General features: G+C 39.2%; 3 protein-coding genes across 16 annotated transcripts in view; 1 reads left to right on the plus strand and 2 right to left on the minus strand.

The window, feature by feature from the left end:
- NEK11 (NIMA related kinase 11) overlaps positions 1–1,302 on the minus strand; it is a 324,099-nt gene extending 322,797 nt beyond the window's left edge. For 3 of the 9 annotated variants that reach the window (XM_053598487.1, XM_053598489.1, XM_053598490.1), the window contains exon 1: positions 930–1,056. The gene's annotated coding sequence lies outside the window, so the exon portion shown is untranslated. Of the gene's footprint in view, positions 1–929; positions 1,057–1,211 lie in introns of those variants that run through there. The other 6 variants (XM_053598488.1, XM_053598485.1, XM_053598484.1 and 3 more) reach the window with 5 other exon arrangements.
- On the plus strand, positions 1,143–9,838 carry ASTE1 (asteroid homolog 1). Its single transcript, XM_053598493.1, has 5 exons — positions 1,143–1,429; positions 2,502–3,824; positions 7,482–7,692; positions 8,824–8,883; positions 9,703–9,838. The coding sequence occupies exons 2-4, from the start codon at positions 2,523–2,525 to the stop codon at positions 8,871–8,873; spliced, it is 1,563 nt and encodes a 520-aa protein (XP_053454468.1). The 5' UTR covers positions 1,143–1,429; positions 2,502–2,522; the 3' UTR covers positions 8,874–8,883; positions 9,703–9,838.
- ATP2C1 (ATPase secretory pathway Ca2+ transporting 1) overlaps positions 9,664–19,505 on the minus strand; it is a 178,366-nt gene continuing 168,524 nt past the window's right edge. For 4 of the 6 annotated variants that reach the window (XM_053598476.1, XM_053598482.1, XM_053598479.1 and 1 more), the window contains 2 exons: positions 15,170–15,268; positions 9,664–9,890 (listed from right to left, as the gene is read on the minus strand). In XM_053598476.1, coding sequence (XP_053454451.1) covers positions 9,795–9,890; positions 15,170–15,268 — 195 coding nt within the window. In that variant the 3' untranslated portion in view covers positions 9,664–9,794. The remainder of the gene's footprint in view (positions 9,891–15,169; positions 15,269–19,505) is intronic. The other 2 variants (XM_053598477.1, XM_053598480.1) reach the window with 1 other exon arrangement.

Raw genomic sequence — 19,505 nt, forward strand, 5'->3', positions numbered from 1 at the left:
CAAGATGATCAAAAAATTTATAAGGACTGAAATGGGTACTTCAGACCACTCAGTAATTCTTATTTTAAGGATAAGATTAAAGCCCGCATTTAGCGAAGAAGAGACAGACATCAACTTCCACTTCCAGTGGCTCGTATTTGTAAAGGAGAGCTTAAACTCAGTAGTGCCTAAGTATTGTGGTCCAAGCTGTAGAGGGTTCTGGGACTAGGTTCCCTACTGCCCAATCTCACAAACCCAGCCCTGCCACCTCCATCCCAGTCTACCTTTTTGCTATCCATTAAATTAGTCTCCTCTGTACAATCATAGAGCTATGCAGGAATGTACCCCGCTGTCTAGATTTTATAACTCTGTTCATTTGTCAACATGCCCCACTCCTTGATGGCTGTGAGTGAACTTGAGCAGCTGGAACACACTTTATTTATCTTTGTATCCCTGGTGCCTTGGTAGAATGCTTGGCATATCCTAGGTGTTCACTAATGTTTATTAGGCGAATTAAATAACCATCAGACCAAATGCCGCCCAATAGTGGAACAAAGTTGGTTAAGAAAGCTGGATGGGAACCTGCAGGAAGCTAGCACTTTGTGCAAACTATCCCTTGAAGGCGAAAACAGGTCAGGCGGGGGCAAAAGACAAGGGAAAGAGTTTATCACAGATTGAGAGGAAGCTAATGAGACACCAGGTTTTGCCAAAGTAGGGACCCAATCTTAAAAGTAAACCTTAAGGTAAAACGAACAATTCCTTACTACTTCAACTTTTTTAGCGTTTATTGAGAAACACCAGCAACAGTTATTCTCCGGAGACTGAGTAGAGCCCTAGTAAAAAGTAGGGGGAAAGAAGGTCACGAGAAGCAGACCCCGGGCAGTTTGAAACCGTTACTTTCTCCCGCTCAGGCGAGCCCAGCACGCCCGGAAGAGCGCGATTCGCATTACCTTTCCCGGTCTCGGGCGGAGGAGCGGCGGCGCCCGGGGCATGCCCAAGTCCCGCCGGTAACCTGGCAGGCCTCAACCCGGGGGGAGTGGCGCCCGCGGGTATCAGACCACCGCCCGCTACGGCTGTTTGGCCCCGTCGCCAAGGAGACCGCGCGGAGCAAGCTGGGAAGTCGAATGGGCGGTCCCCAAGGAGGAAGTTTCCACAGACCACGCAGGAGGGGAAAAGAAAAGAGGCCGGGCGGGTCCCGCTTCCCTAACCCGACGCCCTTCGCTGCGTCCCACCTTTTGCTAGCAACTTTGCACCTCCAAGTCCGAGATCACCTTCCCGCGGCGCACTCTAGCGCCACTGGCTTCTCGGAACCCGGCTTTCCAGTGGCGTCATGCCGGCGACTTCCTGTTCCGGCTCCTGGGGGTCGACTCTCACGTGCGGCGGCTGCCAGACTTTACTCGGCTCCTGCCAGCTCTAATGGAGGGGTTCGTCCAGTGCGAGGACGACGCAGGTGGGCTCTGCTGCTGGTCGGCACATTATATCCCTGCTGGTCGGGAAGGGGTGTTGCGAGGGCCCAGGTAGCACGGCGTATGAAGGCCTGTGCCTGAGAACTTAGATCCAACCTTTTACGTGCGTTTCTCCAATCCAGCTCGCATTTGTTGGACTACTGTGTGTGCAAGATCCTGCTATTTGCAGAGTCGAAACGATCTTTGTTAGTACAAGCTTTACAAAACAGACTTGTAAAGAAATAAATATAGAATAAAGTGTCAAGACTGGGCTGGGGCTAGAATGAGGTGAGTCAAGCGCAAAATGTTAAGTGATGTCAAAAAAGTACTCCAGATAAATAAATTTTTGTCGCTAAAAATCTAAATTGATGCGAAAAAATCCATGATTGACAAAATGTCACTATTTTAAATAATAATGATAGTACCATAATGAAACTGAAGGCCAAAGAAAAGCCATTGATACTGATTCTGTGAGTAAGGTGAGTCAGGAAGGGAAGGGTAACTGGGCCAACCATGCAAAACTAGGAGCTCATGGTTAGAGGTCAAACTGGATAGTTGGGTTCCTAAAGGCCAGAGGCAATTTTTCTTACCCCGAACTGTCAAAGTTCCACAAGCTCTAGGCCTTGTGGATAGAAGTCTGGATCCCTATCAGAGGTCTTACACACTTTAGTTTTCTGACGCCTATGAGATCAATAATGATGTAATCTTTATAGCTTAGGACTTTACTTTGACCCCACGAAACAAATACTGTGTTGTAAGATGCTATAATGGACTTAAACTGATTTTTCTTTAGAATCAGCATCAGATTCTATCCCTATCCAAAGATCAACACACATGAAACCACTGAATTTATACCTTGTAACATTATGGGGAAAGCAAAAAAAAAAAAAACAATGAAAAAATACTGAACAGTGTTGCCTGAGGATCTAGGTTAAGAATTCAGAGATGTTGACATCCAGCATGTTCTATCTAAAGAACACTTTGTAACATTTGCTGTTGGTTTAATGTTGCTGGAAGTAATGATGTGGTGCCTCATAACCAGCGTTATTTGAAAATGCAATCTATTGTTTTAAACAGGCAATTCTTCAGACTGTCATCATGGGTATCCGAGGACTAATGAGTTTTGTGGAAGATCATAGTAATGAATTCTTCACTGATTTGAAGTTGCGGGACACAAAAATTATCATTGATGGCTATGCTCTTTTCCACCGACTTTGCTTCAACTCAAACTTGGAACTCCGATATGGAGGGGACTATGATTCTTTTGCAGATGTTGTACAAAAATTTTTTGAATCACTGTTTGCATGTAATATATGTCCGTATGTTGTATTAGATGGAGGATGTGACATTTCAGATAAAAAGCTTACAACTTTAAAGGATCGCGCTAGAGAGAAGATCCAGACAGCCCATTCCCTTTCTCTTGGTGGGGGTGGGTGTGTGTGTCCCTTACTCATCCGGGAAGTGTTCATACAGGTTTTGATCAAGCTGCAGGTATGTTTTGTTCAGTGCTTTTCGGAAGCAGATCGGGACATCATGACACTTGCTAATCACTGGAATTGCCCTGTTTTATCATCAGACAGCGACTTCTGCATTTTTGACCTGAAAACTGGGTTTTGTCCATTAAGTAGTTTTCAGTGGAAAAATATGAACACTGTTCAGGGCACAGAATATTATATCCCTGCTAAATGTTTTTCCCTTGATGCATTCTGCCGTCACTTCAGCAATATGAATAAAGCTCTACTACCACTATTTGCGGTGCTATGTGGAAATGACCATATTAATCTGCCTATCATGGAGACATTCTTAAGTAAGGCACGTCTTCCGCTCGGAGCTACCAATTTTAAGGGGAGGAGACACCAGCGAGTTCTGGGACTTCTGAATTGGTTGTCTCATTTCGCCAACCCTACGGAAGCACTAGATAATGTTCTGAAATATCTCCCCAAAAAGGATCGAGAAAATGTTAAGGAACTTCTTTGCTGTTCCATGAAAGAATACCAGCAGTCCCAGGTAAAGCTGCAGGACTTCTTCCAGTACGGTTTTTACATCTGTCCAGATGCCGTGAATCTGGGTTTACCAGAATGGGTACTAGGGGCTTTGGCTAAAGGCCAATTATCTCCTTTCATCAGTGATGCTCTGATCCTCAGACGGACCTTTCTTCAAACACAGGTGGAAAACATGCAGCGACCAAATGCTCACAGAATATCTCAGCCCATACGGCAAATCATCTATGGGCTTCTTCTGAATGCTTCACCACACCTGGGAAATATGTCCTGCAATGCATCATCTCCTCAGCCTCTAGCTTTCAGTGAAGTGGAAAGGATTAACAGAAATATCAAAACATCAATTGTTGATGCATTAGAACTGCCTAAGGATCATTCTGACTTAAGCAAATTGACTGAGGTAAGTATTTGTAATACTAATGAAATTTTGATAAAGCCCTTTATGGGTTACAAATTACTTTCAATATTATCTCTTAATAAACTGATAAGGTTAGGTGCTATCTTGGCCTCATTTCACAGCTGAGAAAACTAGAACTCAGTGAACTAGGTGTTACCTTAGCGAGAGTATCAGTCCTAGGACTCAAAGGAAAAAACTGCCAAAAAAAAAAAGTGTATACATAGGCATTGATTATAGGCATAGCATCTCAGACTACATCATTTATTTCTTATTGATGTAACATATTATTGTGGGAATGTACCACAGTTGATTTTTACATTTTACAGCTAATAGACATTTGGGTTGTTTCCAGTTTGGGGAATAGCACTATGAACATTCTAGTACACATCATTTAGTGAACACATGGATGCGTTTCTAATGCATATATAACTAGGAGTAGAATTAATTGTTGAGTTATATGATATCCACATGTTCAGATGTATTACAAATCTTGCAAAGTAGTTGTACCAATTAATATTTCCACCAGCAGCACATGAGAGTACCTTTTACTTCACACCCTTGCCAATATTTGGATATTTTCCATGCTTTTTAAAATTTTCACTATTCTGATAGTGTAGTATTATCATTTTAGCCATTTTGGTGGATAGTTTGCTTTTCTCTGATTACATACTTGAGGACCTTTTCATTGGTTATATGATATTCGGTTAAGTTTCTGTACAAAGTCTTTGGTCCTTTTTCAAATCACATATTGTGAATAGCCTCTCCTGTTGTCATTTCACTTACTATGTTTTGATGAACGTAAGTTCTTAATACAGTCTAAATTTTAATTATTTATAGTTACCACTTTGGTGACCTACTTAAGAAAATGCTTATTCCAAGGTCATGAAAATGTGTGAGTTTTTGCCTTTCACATCTAGATCTACAGTCTAGCTAGAAGTGATTTTTTTTCTTTTTTGTTCTGTATGGTGTGAAATAGGGATCACGACACTTTTTCCCCCATATGGAACTGAATCCATTAGTGCAGCAGGTTGATTATAGTCCTTACTTTAAGTGGAGATGACTAAGTGTTCTCATAAATTACCTGTATTCAAAGGAGGATGAAATTTTAGTTCTCTCTGTGCTGTGGTGGTATCATTTGACTTTCCCTTGGCATGAACTAATCAATTCTATATTTGGTTCAATGCTGTTGTCTCAGCCCATGAAAATTAAAAAGGTTCCAGGTGCAAATGTGATTTCAAACAAATGCAGGCACAAGTAGAGGATAGTATTTATTCATTTTGTTTTAACTTGATGTAGTAGCAACAACTTTCTCTCTTTTGTACCAGTTGTTGGTAATAGAGATTATACAATTTCCATTTAATTTCCACAGTAAGCACATAGGATAAGGGCTTCATTTTGGTTATGTTAGTTGCAATGGCCAGAATACCACTCAAGTTAACCAACAAGAAGTTAATCATGAGACATGGAAGTGGATCATTCTTCTGGAGTAAAGCACTGCCAAGAGCAGCCTCTCTAGGACCTTTGCATCTCTGGGGCAGCTTCCTCTGCAGGCTTGCCCTTTTGCTCTCCATGGGGAAAAGGAAAGGAATTGTTGCGTGAGACAAAACCTAACTAGATTAAGGGCTGTTGAGCAGGAGTAGTTCCCCTTGAGAAGGGGCTTAAGACTGGTGGGTTTGAAACATCTGTGCAACTCTTAATGATCCCCATTTTAAAAATGAGCTACTAACAGTAGAAAACGTCTGAGACTTGGTCAAGGCTCTAGAAGTAGAGCAGGGCAGAACTCTCTTTAAGTCAAAGCCCAGATTGCTTTGTTCATGAAAGTTGTAACTTGGCTGTAGAATACTGTGTATCAAAAAAGAATTATTGTATTTTCTTAGCTTTACTCAGTACATTTTTTATACCAGTTTAACAGATTAGTTTTTAATCTTACTTTAAATGTAAGTAATTAATGGTACTTCTAGTAGGGGTGATTATAAAATTAAAAAAAATATTAAAATCATTTACAAATCTTTGTACTAAAGTTTTCATACATTGTGACAAAATTATTTGTCACTTATGTCTGTCAAACACCCTTAACATACCTAGATTTTAGGTGCTAAGAAGAATATAGACTGTCTCAATCTCCCCAGAAAGAAAATATTTTTCTAGTTGCATGCAGATATTAGGAATATAATCATTTTTTTTCTTGAAGTTTGATTGTAAAGTCCCCCTTAACATGTAACTTTTCTTTTACCCTTTGCCAATTATTTGTCTTTTATTCCTACCAACTATGGCTTCTTTAAGACAGTATTGATGGAAATTCATTATTGTGGCTTTTTATAAATGGATTTGATAGTGCCACCAACTTTATTCCCTGATACTTTTTTTAATAGTCCTGATTTCCTTATTGGTAAGAGTGTGACACCTGTAAGGTCCTTTATGGTTCTTAAAAATTTTGATTCATTAAAGTAAAATTATTTCAACAAGAAGCTCAAAGCTGTCATAGCTGTTTACTTACTTCTGCGCTTGTATGAAGTGTACTTTAAAGCATGAAGTAACGGTGAGTATGGTATGTTGCAAGGACAATGTAGATAGTCCATAAAATATTCCTATCTCAGGGCGGCGCCTGTGGCTCAGTGAGTAGGGCGCCGGCCCCATATGCCGAGGGTGGCAGGTTCAAACCCAGCCCCGGCCAAACTGCAACAAAAAAATAGCCCAGCGTTGTGGCGGGCGCCTGTAGTCCCAGCTGCTCGGGAGGCTGAGGCAAGAGAATCGCGTAAGCCCAGGAGTTGGAGGTTGCTATGAGCTGTGTGACACCACGGCACTCTACCCGAGGGCGGTACAGTGAGACTCTGTCTCTACAAAAAAAAATTCCTATCTCGACTGTGTGCGGTGGTTCACTCACACCTATAATCTTTGCAATTTGGGAGGCTGAGGCAGGAGGATCACTTGAACACAGGAGTTTGTGGTTGCAGGGAGCTATGACGGCACCACTACATGTCAGCCTAGTTGACAAAGAAAGACCCTATCTTGTGGGGGGGAAATTCCTAATTCCCTTGAATGTACCTGAAACCTACAGTAGCCACCTTGGGACCGTCCCTGTGTGGGAAAATGCAAAGACAATATAGTATTCAGCAAGGAAGGGACCTGAGACAGGGTCCAAACAAACAGAAGGCTGTATGATATGCCACAAAGAATGTATAAGCTAAGTTTGTCTTCTGGAGCTAATTGGTAATGGCATCATGGAGAAGATAATATGTAAATATTCACAGGCAAATAAAAGTAGGATTTCCTCTAGAGCTCTGTTTTGCAAAGTACAGTACTTGGGCTGCTAGTTAAAATTTGTATTCCTGGATTCCTTAGGTGAGGCCTGAGAATTGAAGTTTTAATAAGCCTCCAAGGAGGTGTGTATGCACTGAAGATGCTCACCAGCCCATGCAGACAGGACAGAATGACAGAAGTAAATAAATGATGTATGTCAAGACTAGGCTATCTACCTGTTCAACTAACCATATTTATTAAGCATCTTATTAATGTTCTAAATGTTTTGGGTGTGGCTAATTTTTTTCCCATAAGATAATTTTAACAGCTGACAGCAGTTTCATTTGCAAGTGTCTTTGTGCTATTAAAAAAAGATATTCACCAAAGTAACTTGCAGGATGCTTTGGTGTATATTTTCAGCTTTCTTTGGGTAAGCGGCAGATACTTCTATTAGAAACCCTGAAAGTGAAACAGACCATCCTGGAGCCAATCCCTACTTCGTTGAAGTTGCCCATTGCTGTCAGTTGCTACTGGTTGCAGCACACAGAGGCCAAAGCAAAGCTACATCATGTACAAGCCTTACTGCTGGGGATGCTGATGGGCCCCTTGTATGCCATTATCAATAGCCCAGGTAGGTATCTGGAAATTCTAGGAGTATGTCTGTGCATGTTGCTTGCAAACTGTATACTTTAGAGTTTACATAAACAGAAAAAAAATTTGGATTATTAAATCCCATTAGTTATATCAGAACTTACAAGTGGGACACCAAAGTATCATTCACTGATTGGTAAATATTTTCAAACAGTTAACACTTGCATGTGCCAGGCTTGGTGATGGAGGGCTTAATTTCAGTGCAGAGCAGTGAGATGTGCCCACTTGCCCTGTGGCACTTAAAACTTTAACTTGTAAAGCTTGACTTAGTTTTGCCAGGTACATTTTGTATAACATGATCCCTATCCCATTTTTAACACAACAGCAACATCATAAGAAGTTTACTTAAAATTGTCTGAATAGAATTTCATTCAATTTTACCAGTATAAACACTCATACTTGTATTGTTTTTTTAAACTAATATTTTTATTCCTTTTTCTCTGCTGTTTCAATTAGTACCTAAGCATTGACATTACAAATAGTACTTGTCTTTCTACTAGAGAAATACACAGAGGCAATTTCATCTGCATTTAAATAACAAGTGGAATAAATGCTGAGTCACCAGAACACTAATTTCTCTAAGGGAATATTCTCCTTAAAGATTTTGAATGCTATAATACTATCTAAACATGTTCAGTGATTGTCATACTCTAGAACAGTACTATCGAACATGGTAGCATCTAGTCACACGTGGATAAAGTTAAATTCAAGTTACATTAAAAATTTAGCTTCTCAATCACTCCAGCCACATTTAAAGTGTTCCACAGTCATAGGTGGTTACAAGTTAGACTACTGTATCGGATAGCACAGATATAGAGCATTCCCAGTGCTGCTCTATAGTTTAATTTCTTAAAAGAGTAAGTTAACTGAAAGAATGAAACAGTGTGGACTCCTACAGCACTAAAGTGTGACCAGTGGCTGTTGGAGGAACTCCTGGTATATGACAGCCAACAGCAGTTCAGGCCACTGCTGCTTTTAGAAACAGGTTCAGGGTACTTCCTCTCATTGAATAATAAATACAGCGTAAGAAAATCGTCAGAGCACAATTCTGTAAGTTTTTAACTGAGTCCAACTGAAGGGGCATGTCAAGGGTCTGTTTCTTTTCTTTTAGGAAATGTGGACCCCGGACCCAGGCAGGCTCAATGCCTTGCTGCTCGCTAATTGCTAAAAGGTGGGCCTCCTTTTTATTCCTTTCAAATAGGTCCAAATGTTTGGTGAACCCAAGCTCAAACAATCTGCAGAAACATACAAGCTAAGCCCACCCAAAATTTCATATTTCTTAGGGTTGTTGCTTCTTGCCCCTTATCTTCTGCTGTGTAAAGAAACTGATTACTTGCCAAATTCTCTAAGTCATACTTTAGTTTGCTCCCATAAAACAGAGCTTAAAATGTGCTTTGAATACATGGGCTGTTTCTTTATATCATATGCACTACAGCATGATTTCCACAAAAGGAGGTTTAGTGGAAGAGAATGATATTTAATAGTCATTTGTATTTTTGACAGATACAGATTTAAGGTTTGGAGAATTGGTTTTTGGTTTTTTTTTTTTTGTTTGTTTTTTTGAGATAGTGTCACTCCGTCGCCCTGGGTAGAGTGCCACGGCATCATCATAGCTCACAGCAACCTCAAACTCTTGGGCTCAAGTGATCCTCTTGCCTCAGCCTCCTAAGGAGCTGGGACTACAGGCGCCCACAGCGGCTGGCTAGTTGTTTGGAGAATTAAGACATAGACATGTTTAAGGTCAGGTACTGGACTAGTGGAAGAGCTCTTATTTCAGGGAAAAAGGGTTGAATACAGTTAGGTTATCATTAAAAAGGCATTTCAGTATAAATATTCAATTTATACAGCAAGGCATTTACAAAGGCAGAAAAGAAACAGTTTTTAAATTAACTTCTTTTCTTTGTGGAATTTGTAGTTTTATATGTGGAGAAAATTATAAGCTATTATATTGTTTTTAGAAATACTGTCCTTGAGTTGTTTCTTTATCTAGGTAAGGAAGAACTGCGGAAAGATGGTGCTAAGGTGTTGTATGAAGAGTTCCAAAGAGTGGAGGAGCAGATGCAGCTGAGCAGGAGACTGGATTTAGACACAGCTCACATCTTCTGTCAGTGGCAGTGCTGTCTCCAGATGGGGATGTATCTCAATCAGCTTCTGTCCACTCCTCTCCCAGAGCCAGACCTAACTCGGTAAGCACCACGGGAAACTTTAGTTCAGATGGATGCACACAAAAGTAAATACAGTACTTCTACTTATATTTTAAAATATTTTTTAAATAACTAATCTTAGTATAATTGGTCTTGAATCATAATTGCAGCTTAAGAGCTAGAAACGGGAAAAATATTAAATTATTTCCACATTCACAAAAAATGTTTACATGATTAGATCCAGTTTTTAAAAGTTCCTGCAAGTAAAACACTAATGTAAAGAGGAAGAAAGAGGCAGTTGGTAGGATACAACTCATTCCTTCATTGCCTTCATGTTTTTGCTCAAATACCACTTTATAGAGGCTTTTCTATAAAGTACTGAGATAGTCACTATAGTCCTGTTACTGTTACTACATTTCTTATCACCTGGCACATTGTTCATTCATTCACTTAAATATTTATTAAATGCCAACTTGTGCTGGGATGTATTGACAACAATGACGTCTCTACTCTCATGGAGCTTTCATTCTAAGTGAGATGAATATTACAGGTCTAAGTGGGCTTTATCTAGAGCTTGTTTTGCTAGGCAAGTATGAACAAGGGAGAGGCAGATGCTTGACCATGGAGTTTTAACTGGGTAGGAAATGATAGCAGATGGGTGTGGGCCAGTGAAAAAAATGGAAGGATCATTTACATCCTGGTTAATTGTCCATCCAGGAGGTATTAGAAGTGAGGAAGATGTTTAGAAAAATGGAGTATTCGGGCGGCACCTGTGTCTCAGTTGGTAAGGCGCCGGCCCCATATACCGAGGGTGGCGGGTTCAAACCCAGCCCCGGCCAAACTGCAACCAAAAAATAGCCGGGCGCCTGTGGTCCTGGCTGCTCGGGAGGCTGAGGCAGGAGAATCGCTTGAGCCCAGGAGTTGGAGGTTGCTTTGAGCTGTGTGAGGCCACGGCACTCTACAGAGGGCCATAAAGTGAGACTCTGTCTCTACAAAAAAAAAAATTTAAAAAAAAAAAAAAAAAAAGAAAGAAAAATGGAGTATTCAAGATTATACACATGCTGTGTCTCTCTCCATTCAAATGTAAGCTCTATGGGGGCAGGAACTTGTCTACTTCGTTTACTCTTACAGCCCTAGTGCCTTCAATACTTTGAATGCTATATGGAGGCATACAAAATATGGTGGCAGAGCTTTTGATTTAAGATGAAAAGCATCGTAACAGTAAATAGTATTGTTAGTCTATCTCTGGGCCTCATATCTAAGCAAACCCACGCAAGATTAGTTGGCCTTTGACCTCTGGATTATTTCTTTCCTTTGACAATTTAGGTCTTTCTTGCCTGGATCGTCTCTACCTACCACAAATCCTTTAAAAACAAAATAGGAAAAAAAAGACCAAACAGTTCTTTTAATAATGAATTCTTCTTCTGTTTTTTTTTAGAGACAGTCTTACTTTGTCACCCTCGGTAGAGTGCTGTGGTGTCACGGCTCAAGCAACCTCCAGCTCTTGGGATTAGGCAATTCTCTTGCCTCAGCCTCCCAAGTAGCTGGGACTATAGGTGCCCGCCACAATGCCTGGCTATTTTTGTTGCAGTTGCCACTGCTGTTTTAGCTGGCTGGGGCTGGGTTTGAACCCGCCACCCTCCGTATATGGGGCCGGCGCCCTAACCACTGAGCCACAGGCACTGCCCGCCCCCCCACCCCCACCCCCACCCCCCCGTTTTTTTTTTTTTTTTTTTGAGACAGTCTTACTATGTCACCCTCGGTAGAGTGCCATGGCATCACAGCTCACAGCAACCTCCAACTCTTGGCTTAAGCGATTCTCTTGCCTCAGCCTCCCAAGTAGCTGGGACTACAGGTGCCCACCACAACGCCTGGTTATTTTATTTATTTATTTTGTTTGTTTGTAGTTGTCATTGTTTGGTAGGCCCGGGCTGGGTTCGAACCCTCCAGCTCCAGTGTATTGTGGCTGGCGCCCTAGCTGCTGAGCTACAGGCACCAAGCCAATAATGAATTATTCTTGCAGCTCAGTATAACTAAGACTTTTTAAACAAAGGTTTTTCACTCACTGACTGATTGTCCTACAATGTGGATTACTAAAGTACCAGTTGATCAGCCCCAGCCATAAGTCATATATATTAAACTTGTGGATTCTAGTTAATCCCATTTTCTATTTGTGAAGCAGGGTTTTTTGCCCATATGAATGACCTTGTAAATTATTCCTTTAACTTTTCTCATATTTTAACAAACTGTTAGATTTATCAGGGTCATTTTAAATTCCTTTTCTTAGAAGAGATAAGAGGCCTGCTCTACTTGGGGATAGTTGCAAAACACTTTTAAGCATTCATCATTTAATATGTTGATAAAAAGTTTTTAAATATTGGCTCAGCACCTGTAGCTCAGCAGCTAGGGTGCCAACCACATACACTGGAGCTGGCATGTTTGAGTCCAGCCCGGGGCCTGCCAAACCATGACAATTACAACCAAACAATAGCGAGCGTTGTGGCGGGCGCCTGTAGTCCCAGCTACTTGGGAGGCTGAGGCAAGAGAATCAATTAAGCCCAAGAGTTTAAGGTTATTGTGAGTTGTTGATGCCACAGCACTCTACCGAGGACAACATAGTGAGACTCCATCTCAAAAAAAGTTTTTAAATATCACCAGCCAGGAAGTAATCTTTGTAATAACAAATCAGTTCTGCCCTTCAAGGAACAGCTTATTTTTAAGTAACTTTAATAATTTTATAGGAGCTTTTTTCAATGAATTTGTTGAAGCTTTGATAATGACACTTGTCCTATTGCACTGAACCAATACTTTTAATAATATAATTCTTTCTGCCACTGAACAGATTGTACAATGGAAGCCTGGTGCATGGACTATGCCAACAACTGCTAACATCGACTTCTGTAGAAAATCTTCTAAGCATGTGTCCCGAAGCTAAGCAACTTTATGAACATTTATTCAGTGCTACAAGGTCATTTACTCCTACTGAATTACTCCTACCAAAAGTTAAATCAAATTCGAAAAAGAGAAGGCAAAAGAAACAGGGTACCAACTGTTCAAAGAACAGAATGGAAACTACCTCACACACCAGGTGTTGGTATGAGGGAAGCAACCGGTTTGGTCTGTTAATGGTTGAAAACTTGGAGGAACATATTGAGACCTGTCAGCCTGAATAAACTCAGTCTCTGTCAAACTTAGTATGTAATGCTGACTTAAAATGTTTCTCTTATTTCCCTTAAAACAATGCACTTTTTCTTTAGGACTAACTTGTTGGGGATAAATATTGCAATGGATAATCTGCATTCTGAAGTATTTTGCATTCTGCTTTTAATAAATACAATCTCATTTAAGAAACTTCTGTATTTCTTAAATGTGTTCAAAAGTGTGTTCATACTTTTCATGTTTCATTTTGGTAAGTTAATGGTGGTATTCTATAACCTTTAAATTACAGCAATGTAACCATCTATTCTTTAAAAAAAAATAAAACAGAAGTCCTACTTCATATTTCCTTTAAGTAAAAACAAACTATCATTTCAAATTTTTTTCTTTAAGTTTCTTCTTTCTACTTATAGTATGAAAAGTCTGGGCCAAACGTAGAAGTAAGGATGCCAGACAAAAAAGTTTCTACTAAAAATAAGTACTGAGTAAAAAGACCATGGGAAGATTGGTAAGCCTTTTAGGCAGACTCCAGGTTTGAAAGACTAATAAAGACTCCCACTGCATCTTAGAATGGGTACAGGCGAAATTTACTAAATGCAGAATACAAATGCCTACATACAGTAACTAAGAAAATGCCACGAAGGCTACGCCGAACAGTTTGATGAGAATATTTCAGATTGTATATGAAACCAGCACATTGTACCCCTTGATTGCACTAATGTACACAGCTATGATTTAACAATAAAAATAAATTAATTAAAATTAAAAAAAAAAAGACTCCCACAAAATAAGAATCAGCATCTTGAGCTGCTAGACCTCGAGAAGGAGGAAACACAGGAAAAAATGAGAATATCAGAGACACGTGCAGCAACACCAGCCCCGAGCCCTCTTTTATATGCTGTAAGTTTTGAACTATTAATGGGATGTGAAAGTCAGGCATAACCAGCATTTCTTAAATGAAAAAAATTAAAATGGAAAATATTAAATATGCATATCATGTATTAAGTGGTGTGCAAAATTTATTTCTTACTGTGGATTGTTGCCAAAAAAGTATGAAAGGTGCCACTGTGGAAAATACAAGAGACTGCTAAAATTATAAATGCTAACTGTTGTGAAGGGACTGGCTAGTTCCAAATAAAGAACTTGAAAATAAAAAGAAGTAGAATGAACAATTGGGCAAGATCTGAAAGTATATCCAACCTTCGTTTTACTTGTACTCACACAAATTGTGTTCTCCCTTTCTTCTCTTACTCTATATCCGTAAGTAACAGCCATAAAGGTGCTTTAGGCTGCCATTTTGAACAGGCCTAATATCTGATAATTCTCTTCATTTTCTTAGAATAACAATACTCTCAGAGGAGTACATCCAACATAAGCCAATATAAAACACACCTCACAAATGTTGCCTGGCTTTAGCCATGTACAAAGGCCAAACACAATGCTGAAGTTTTCAACTGTAAAAACTGCCTTTTTTCAAATAAGAGTTCTTGAAAGAAGGAGATTTTTATTATTTTAGGAGTGCATGAGGCTTCTTAGGTTATTTTTATGTCTCCAAAGAGATGGTTATTTGTGGAAGGATCAAGGAAAGAATAGTAATGTACATCTATTTTCCAGAAGAAATGTGATTTACCAGCAAATAGATTTAATGGGGACCATAAAGTGGAAGACTTGTTATACCAAAATTCTGTCTTAATTCCAAGAGTTTGAGGCTAATCTAGAAATTCTATCAATAAATGTCCTATTACCACGGTTATCACCAACACTGTTCTTTAAAACCACCAACCTTACATGACCAACAAGTGATTTGACTGGTACCAAACTGGGAGTATATGGACTACACAGTTTAATTAAAAGACAGCCGAATTATATTAACTATCTTTTTCTTTCATTGAAACAGTCCTCCTTCAGAAGAAAGAAGTCAAGTTTCCTTATATAGCCAATGTAATCAGGGACATTCACTTGAAATTATCCAACCTTGCTAAAGAATTTAAATCCATCCACTTTTATTCTCAGTTAAGTGCACTCAATTAATTCAAGAAGTGGGGGGAGGACAGAGAGGGCACAATGTAAAGTTATACACAATATCTAGGTGAAGGCCTCAATTATAACTTGGACTTTACCTAACAAATGCAAACAACGAGACCTAATCATATGTACCTTATAGCAGCAGTTCTCAACCTGTGGGTCGTGACCCACAGGAACAGCATTAAAGGGCTGCAGCTTTAGGAAGGTTGGGAACCACTGCCTTATAGTAATCTGAAATTAAAGGAAAAAGAGTAAGTATACTACCTCAGCGTACATCATCTGAATGGGGGAGAGGTCACAGCCACTACACAGGGTATCTAAGGGGGTTCACCAAAAAGAATGACATAGTGCTGGATCTCCCCCAAAGTCATTCTTTTTTAAGCTACTTGGAGAGACAACATACTACCATACTACAGCAGTCTGTAGTATTAGGAGAAGAATAGGAGCAGCAGTCATCGGAATGAGGAGAGGTTAAATTGGACCTGGTTTTTGGCCTGGTTTTAATAGATGGTAATGAAATTCAGATTAGGTGTAGGAGAAAACAGGAACAACTGTGTAGAAACAATGTTATGTCCCCATATTCCATTTTTAAAATCTAGTTTTCTTGTTTTAAATCAAGTCTTCTGGTCTGATTCAGTTCTAGCAAATGAAATATCCTTTGGAAATTTTCTTCAATTAGATGCTCAAAAGTAGCAAAAGGAACTCTAGACAACTAAAATGAATAAATTTTAGGAATAAAGCTGGAGAGACAAAAATCATTTACTATAATGTAATCATGCTCTGTATTTAGTGGTGATAAAATTATACTTTGGGTATTTTATACAAGCCCTTTTTGAAACTTAAAAGTTTAATGTACACCCTATAAACATAGTCTTTACAGATCTTTCTTGGCAATTATCATGAGAGAAGAATTCAAATTAAATAGAATTTTAGAAGAGAAAGACCTTTATAATTAGGAAGGCCTCAGAATGATCTTTTCCTTCTTTATGTACAAAGTAAACAAATCAATGCCTATGCCTCAGTTGCCCTACTGGGAAAATGAAGATTGCAATACTCCAAAATACTGTCTAAAGATAAAATAGTGTGCTTTTTTTAGTACCAGTGCCTGGTACTAAAAACATGTGACAAATGATAGCCATTGTTGTTACATGCATACTTGAAAAACCAAGAGAAGGGCGCCGGCCCCATATACCGAGGGTGGCGGGTTCAAACCCGGCCCCGGCTAAACTGCAACCAAAAAATAGCTGGGCGTTGTGGCGGGCGCCTATAGTCCCAGCTACTTGGGAGGCTGAGGCAAGACAATCGCTTAAGCCCAAGAGTTGGAGGTTGCTGTGAGCTATATGATGCCATGGCACTCTACCAAGGGCCATAAAGTGAAACTCTGTCTCTACAAAAAAAAAAAAAAAAGAAAGAAAAGAAAAACCAAGAGCAAACAGTCTGGTAAGAAGAGAGAGTGTCAAGTAGCAGAAAGATTAAGACACCATGAGGCCAGGGTTGCCAAAGGTTAAGGCCAGAATTTTGCAAAAGCAAAGATCAACACTATCTAATATGGCTAAAAGAAGAGCAGGAATACGAAATGCTGAAGTCAAACTGGGAAGAGTAGAGAACTGCCAATGAATTTCAATGAGCAGCTAAACACAACCTTAGAAAATAATGAAAAAAAAAAAAAAAAACAGAAGGAATTATCCTATGTTAGTACTTCTGTCCCTCTGGCCCTTTTTCCTTTTTTCAAAGTCTTCTGTAGTGTTTCTTAAATTCAATTGAAAAGAGCCCTGGTCATGTTTAAAGGTAGAAAAATTTACTTCTTGGGAATTTCCTTTTCCTGAAATTGGCAGGGTTATAAAACCTGGCTCTACTCCATAACCCTGAAGAGGCCAAGCCCAGTTTTCCCCTTAGTGAGACTGCCAGGTCACTGGACGCTGCTCTGTACCACATGCTACTTGGCTGGCACATCATGAATCCAAAGCTGTCACCACCAATACCAGGAGAAAAAAACTTCACCTCCATAAAAGGATAAACTCTTACTAATGCCTGACTCCAAATGTGGAGACCTTGTATTTCCAATGAGACAGGTTGGGTTACCTGGTATTTATCTAATTTTTTTTCAGACATGACAGCTCAAAGTGATTCTGCATCTTGAATCAGTTTGAAATTAAATATTATTATTTCTCTTGGACAAACTTATTAAAAATATGCTTCCCCACTTTTAACAACAGCTTTCTGCCCCATACAGGATAAACTGCTTTTGCATTTCTTTCCACAGGTCTAGATGATGCTAAAATTCAAGTCCAGCCAGCTGTAAAAATTTGAGAGCCTCATGTAGAGAAAGTTTGAAAAATAAAAGACATGATTACAGCAGAGTACATGCCAGTCTCTTAAGATGGGAAAAATAAATGAATGAGATAATACATAGGAAAATGTTTCTAGGTAGTTTCACTAGGTTCAGTTTTCAAGAGAAACCAAATTTCAACTGATTGACAATGAAAGTTAAAACACATGCAATCTCTTCTATGTATCTGTACTAGTCTTGATAACATTTTACCTATTTGTTTAGAATAGCTAAGTCTTTCTATTTTTATGTATTTAATACATATACACGCACATAGTCATCAAGGGACAGCAATATTTTGTCCTGAGCCAATGAGCTGGGAGCATATTTTTTCCTGAAGACTGGGCTGTTAGGATATTTTATTTTCTACTAGTACTGAACTTTGTCTTCTCTACATAATCAAGTACTTTAGCCTGTTCAAATTAAACCTGTTTCTCTGCGTTTGTATCACCAAGAGAGGGAAATCGCCACTTGTGTACCCAAGAGTGTAAGAGGAAGCAGACTGACTGACTAGACAGGAGCAAGATAAACTCTTGGCAATGGGGAGATAGGGCACACAACTCAGATGGGACAGCAGATCAGAACATTCAACTCCTTATGAGAACAAAGAGTCTTGATGAGATGGGATCAATAACATGTGGCCACGTCCTCCCTGTTGAGGATGTTCTGAGAGCAGACTTTGTCTATGTAGGTGCCTTTGTAAAGATCCAGGAGTCACAGACAGCAAATCAAGTGCATCCATTCCAGAGAAAACATTCTGCTGGGAAAACTGAAGGGTACAAAAAATTGACACTATTTGCTTCCTTCTTTTTGAATATCTAAATGACTATGTAAAACTTTTTGTAAAGGGCCAAGCAGCAAGTATTTTAGGTTTTGTGGGCCATGTTGTCTTTACTACAACTACTCACATTTACTATTGTAGCGTGAAAGCAGCAATAAATATATAAAGGAAGATGCGTAACTGTATTCTATTTAATTCTTCTAGTTGTATTTTATTGTGCTTTAAACTTAATTCGCAAAAACATGCAGCAAGCAGATTTGGGCTGCACACCATACTATCTACCAGAAAACTAAATAGCAGCTCCATGTAAGTAAGTAGAGGATTAAAATAAATGGTTTTCCTAAATTGTAACACGTATAGCTGATTAATGGGCCATCCAGAAAAGCTCCATATAGAAAGACACTTATAAATTCTCATGCAATCCAATTATGCAACCATGTAGATGAATATAAGAAAGAAAATATTCTGATTTGTAGCTTCCTAAAACTGATATAATAATGCTTAAGTGCAGTTTGTCCTATTTTCCTATCAGGCATACATTTTCTACATAATCACTTATTTGGTTAGGGCACGCTGTATCACTCTGAGGATATTGTTTTGTAAGATTCACGTACAAAGCTGTTTCATATGTTTTTAAGGTGCACACTTAATGAAAAAGAGCAAATGGTCAAGGGATTACAGTACTTTATGACCGTAAGATGGCACCAAATTGTCACTTCTCAACAAAAGGGCACATCACTATTACTTATCGTAGAGAAAACTTGAATAAAAAATTGCCTTTAGTGTAGCTGACAAGTTATTTTTTTTAAGTGTATTAAAAAGTACATTTTGAGTTCAAAAGCTAGAAAATGAACTTCTGTAACTTAGGTAGAAATTTTTGGCACTGAGTGCTCATAACACTGAGATGTGCTTTCTACTAAAAGGATAACTAACAATGTGATTATTGCTTAACAAATAATGGTGACGGGGCAAATGTGGGTGAGATATGGAAGGAGGTTCTGCTATGCCTGTCATGGAGCCACCATCAAAATGTGGGTCTGTTGCCTGGATATTTGTCTATTTGGCCAGAATGGAGTGAAATGAGATAAGAAGAGAAAGAAGTGACCTGAACATGAAACACTGCCCACTGAGAGCAGCTATACAGGTATAGGCTATTACTACGCATCATATATATTCATGAGTACGCAGCGGGTTTAGATTAGAAAAGAATTTCTAAGGAGCAAAACTAATGGCTCAAATAATTATTTTCATGTCTCTCCCCAAACCTTGACACTTAACTTTATTCTAAATAAAAAGAGACTGTATCAACAGTTCTATCTAAATTTCAACAAAGTGACTTGGACTTAAATGTTTAATGC

This window comes from Nycticebus coucang, chromosome 8 (assembly GCF_027406575.1).
Source record: "Nycticebus coucang isolate mNycCou1 chromosome 8, mNycCou1.pri, whole genome shotgun sequence".
Taxonomy (NCBI): Eukaryota; Metazoa; Chordata; class Mammalia; order Primates; family Lorisidae; genus Nycticebus; species Nycticebus coucang.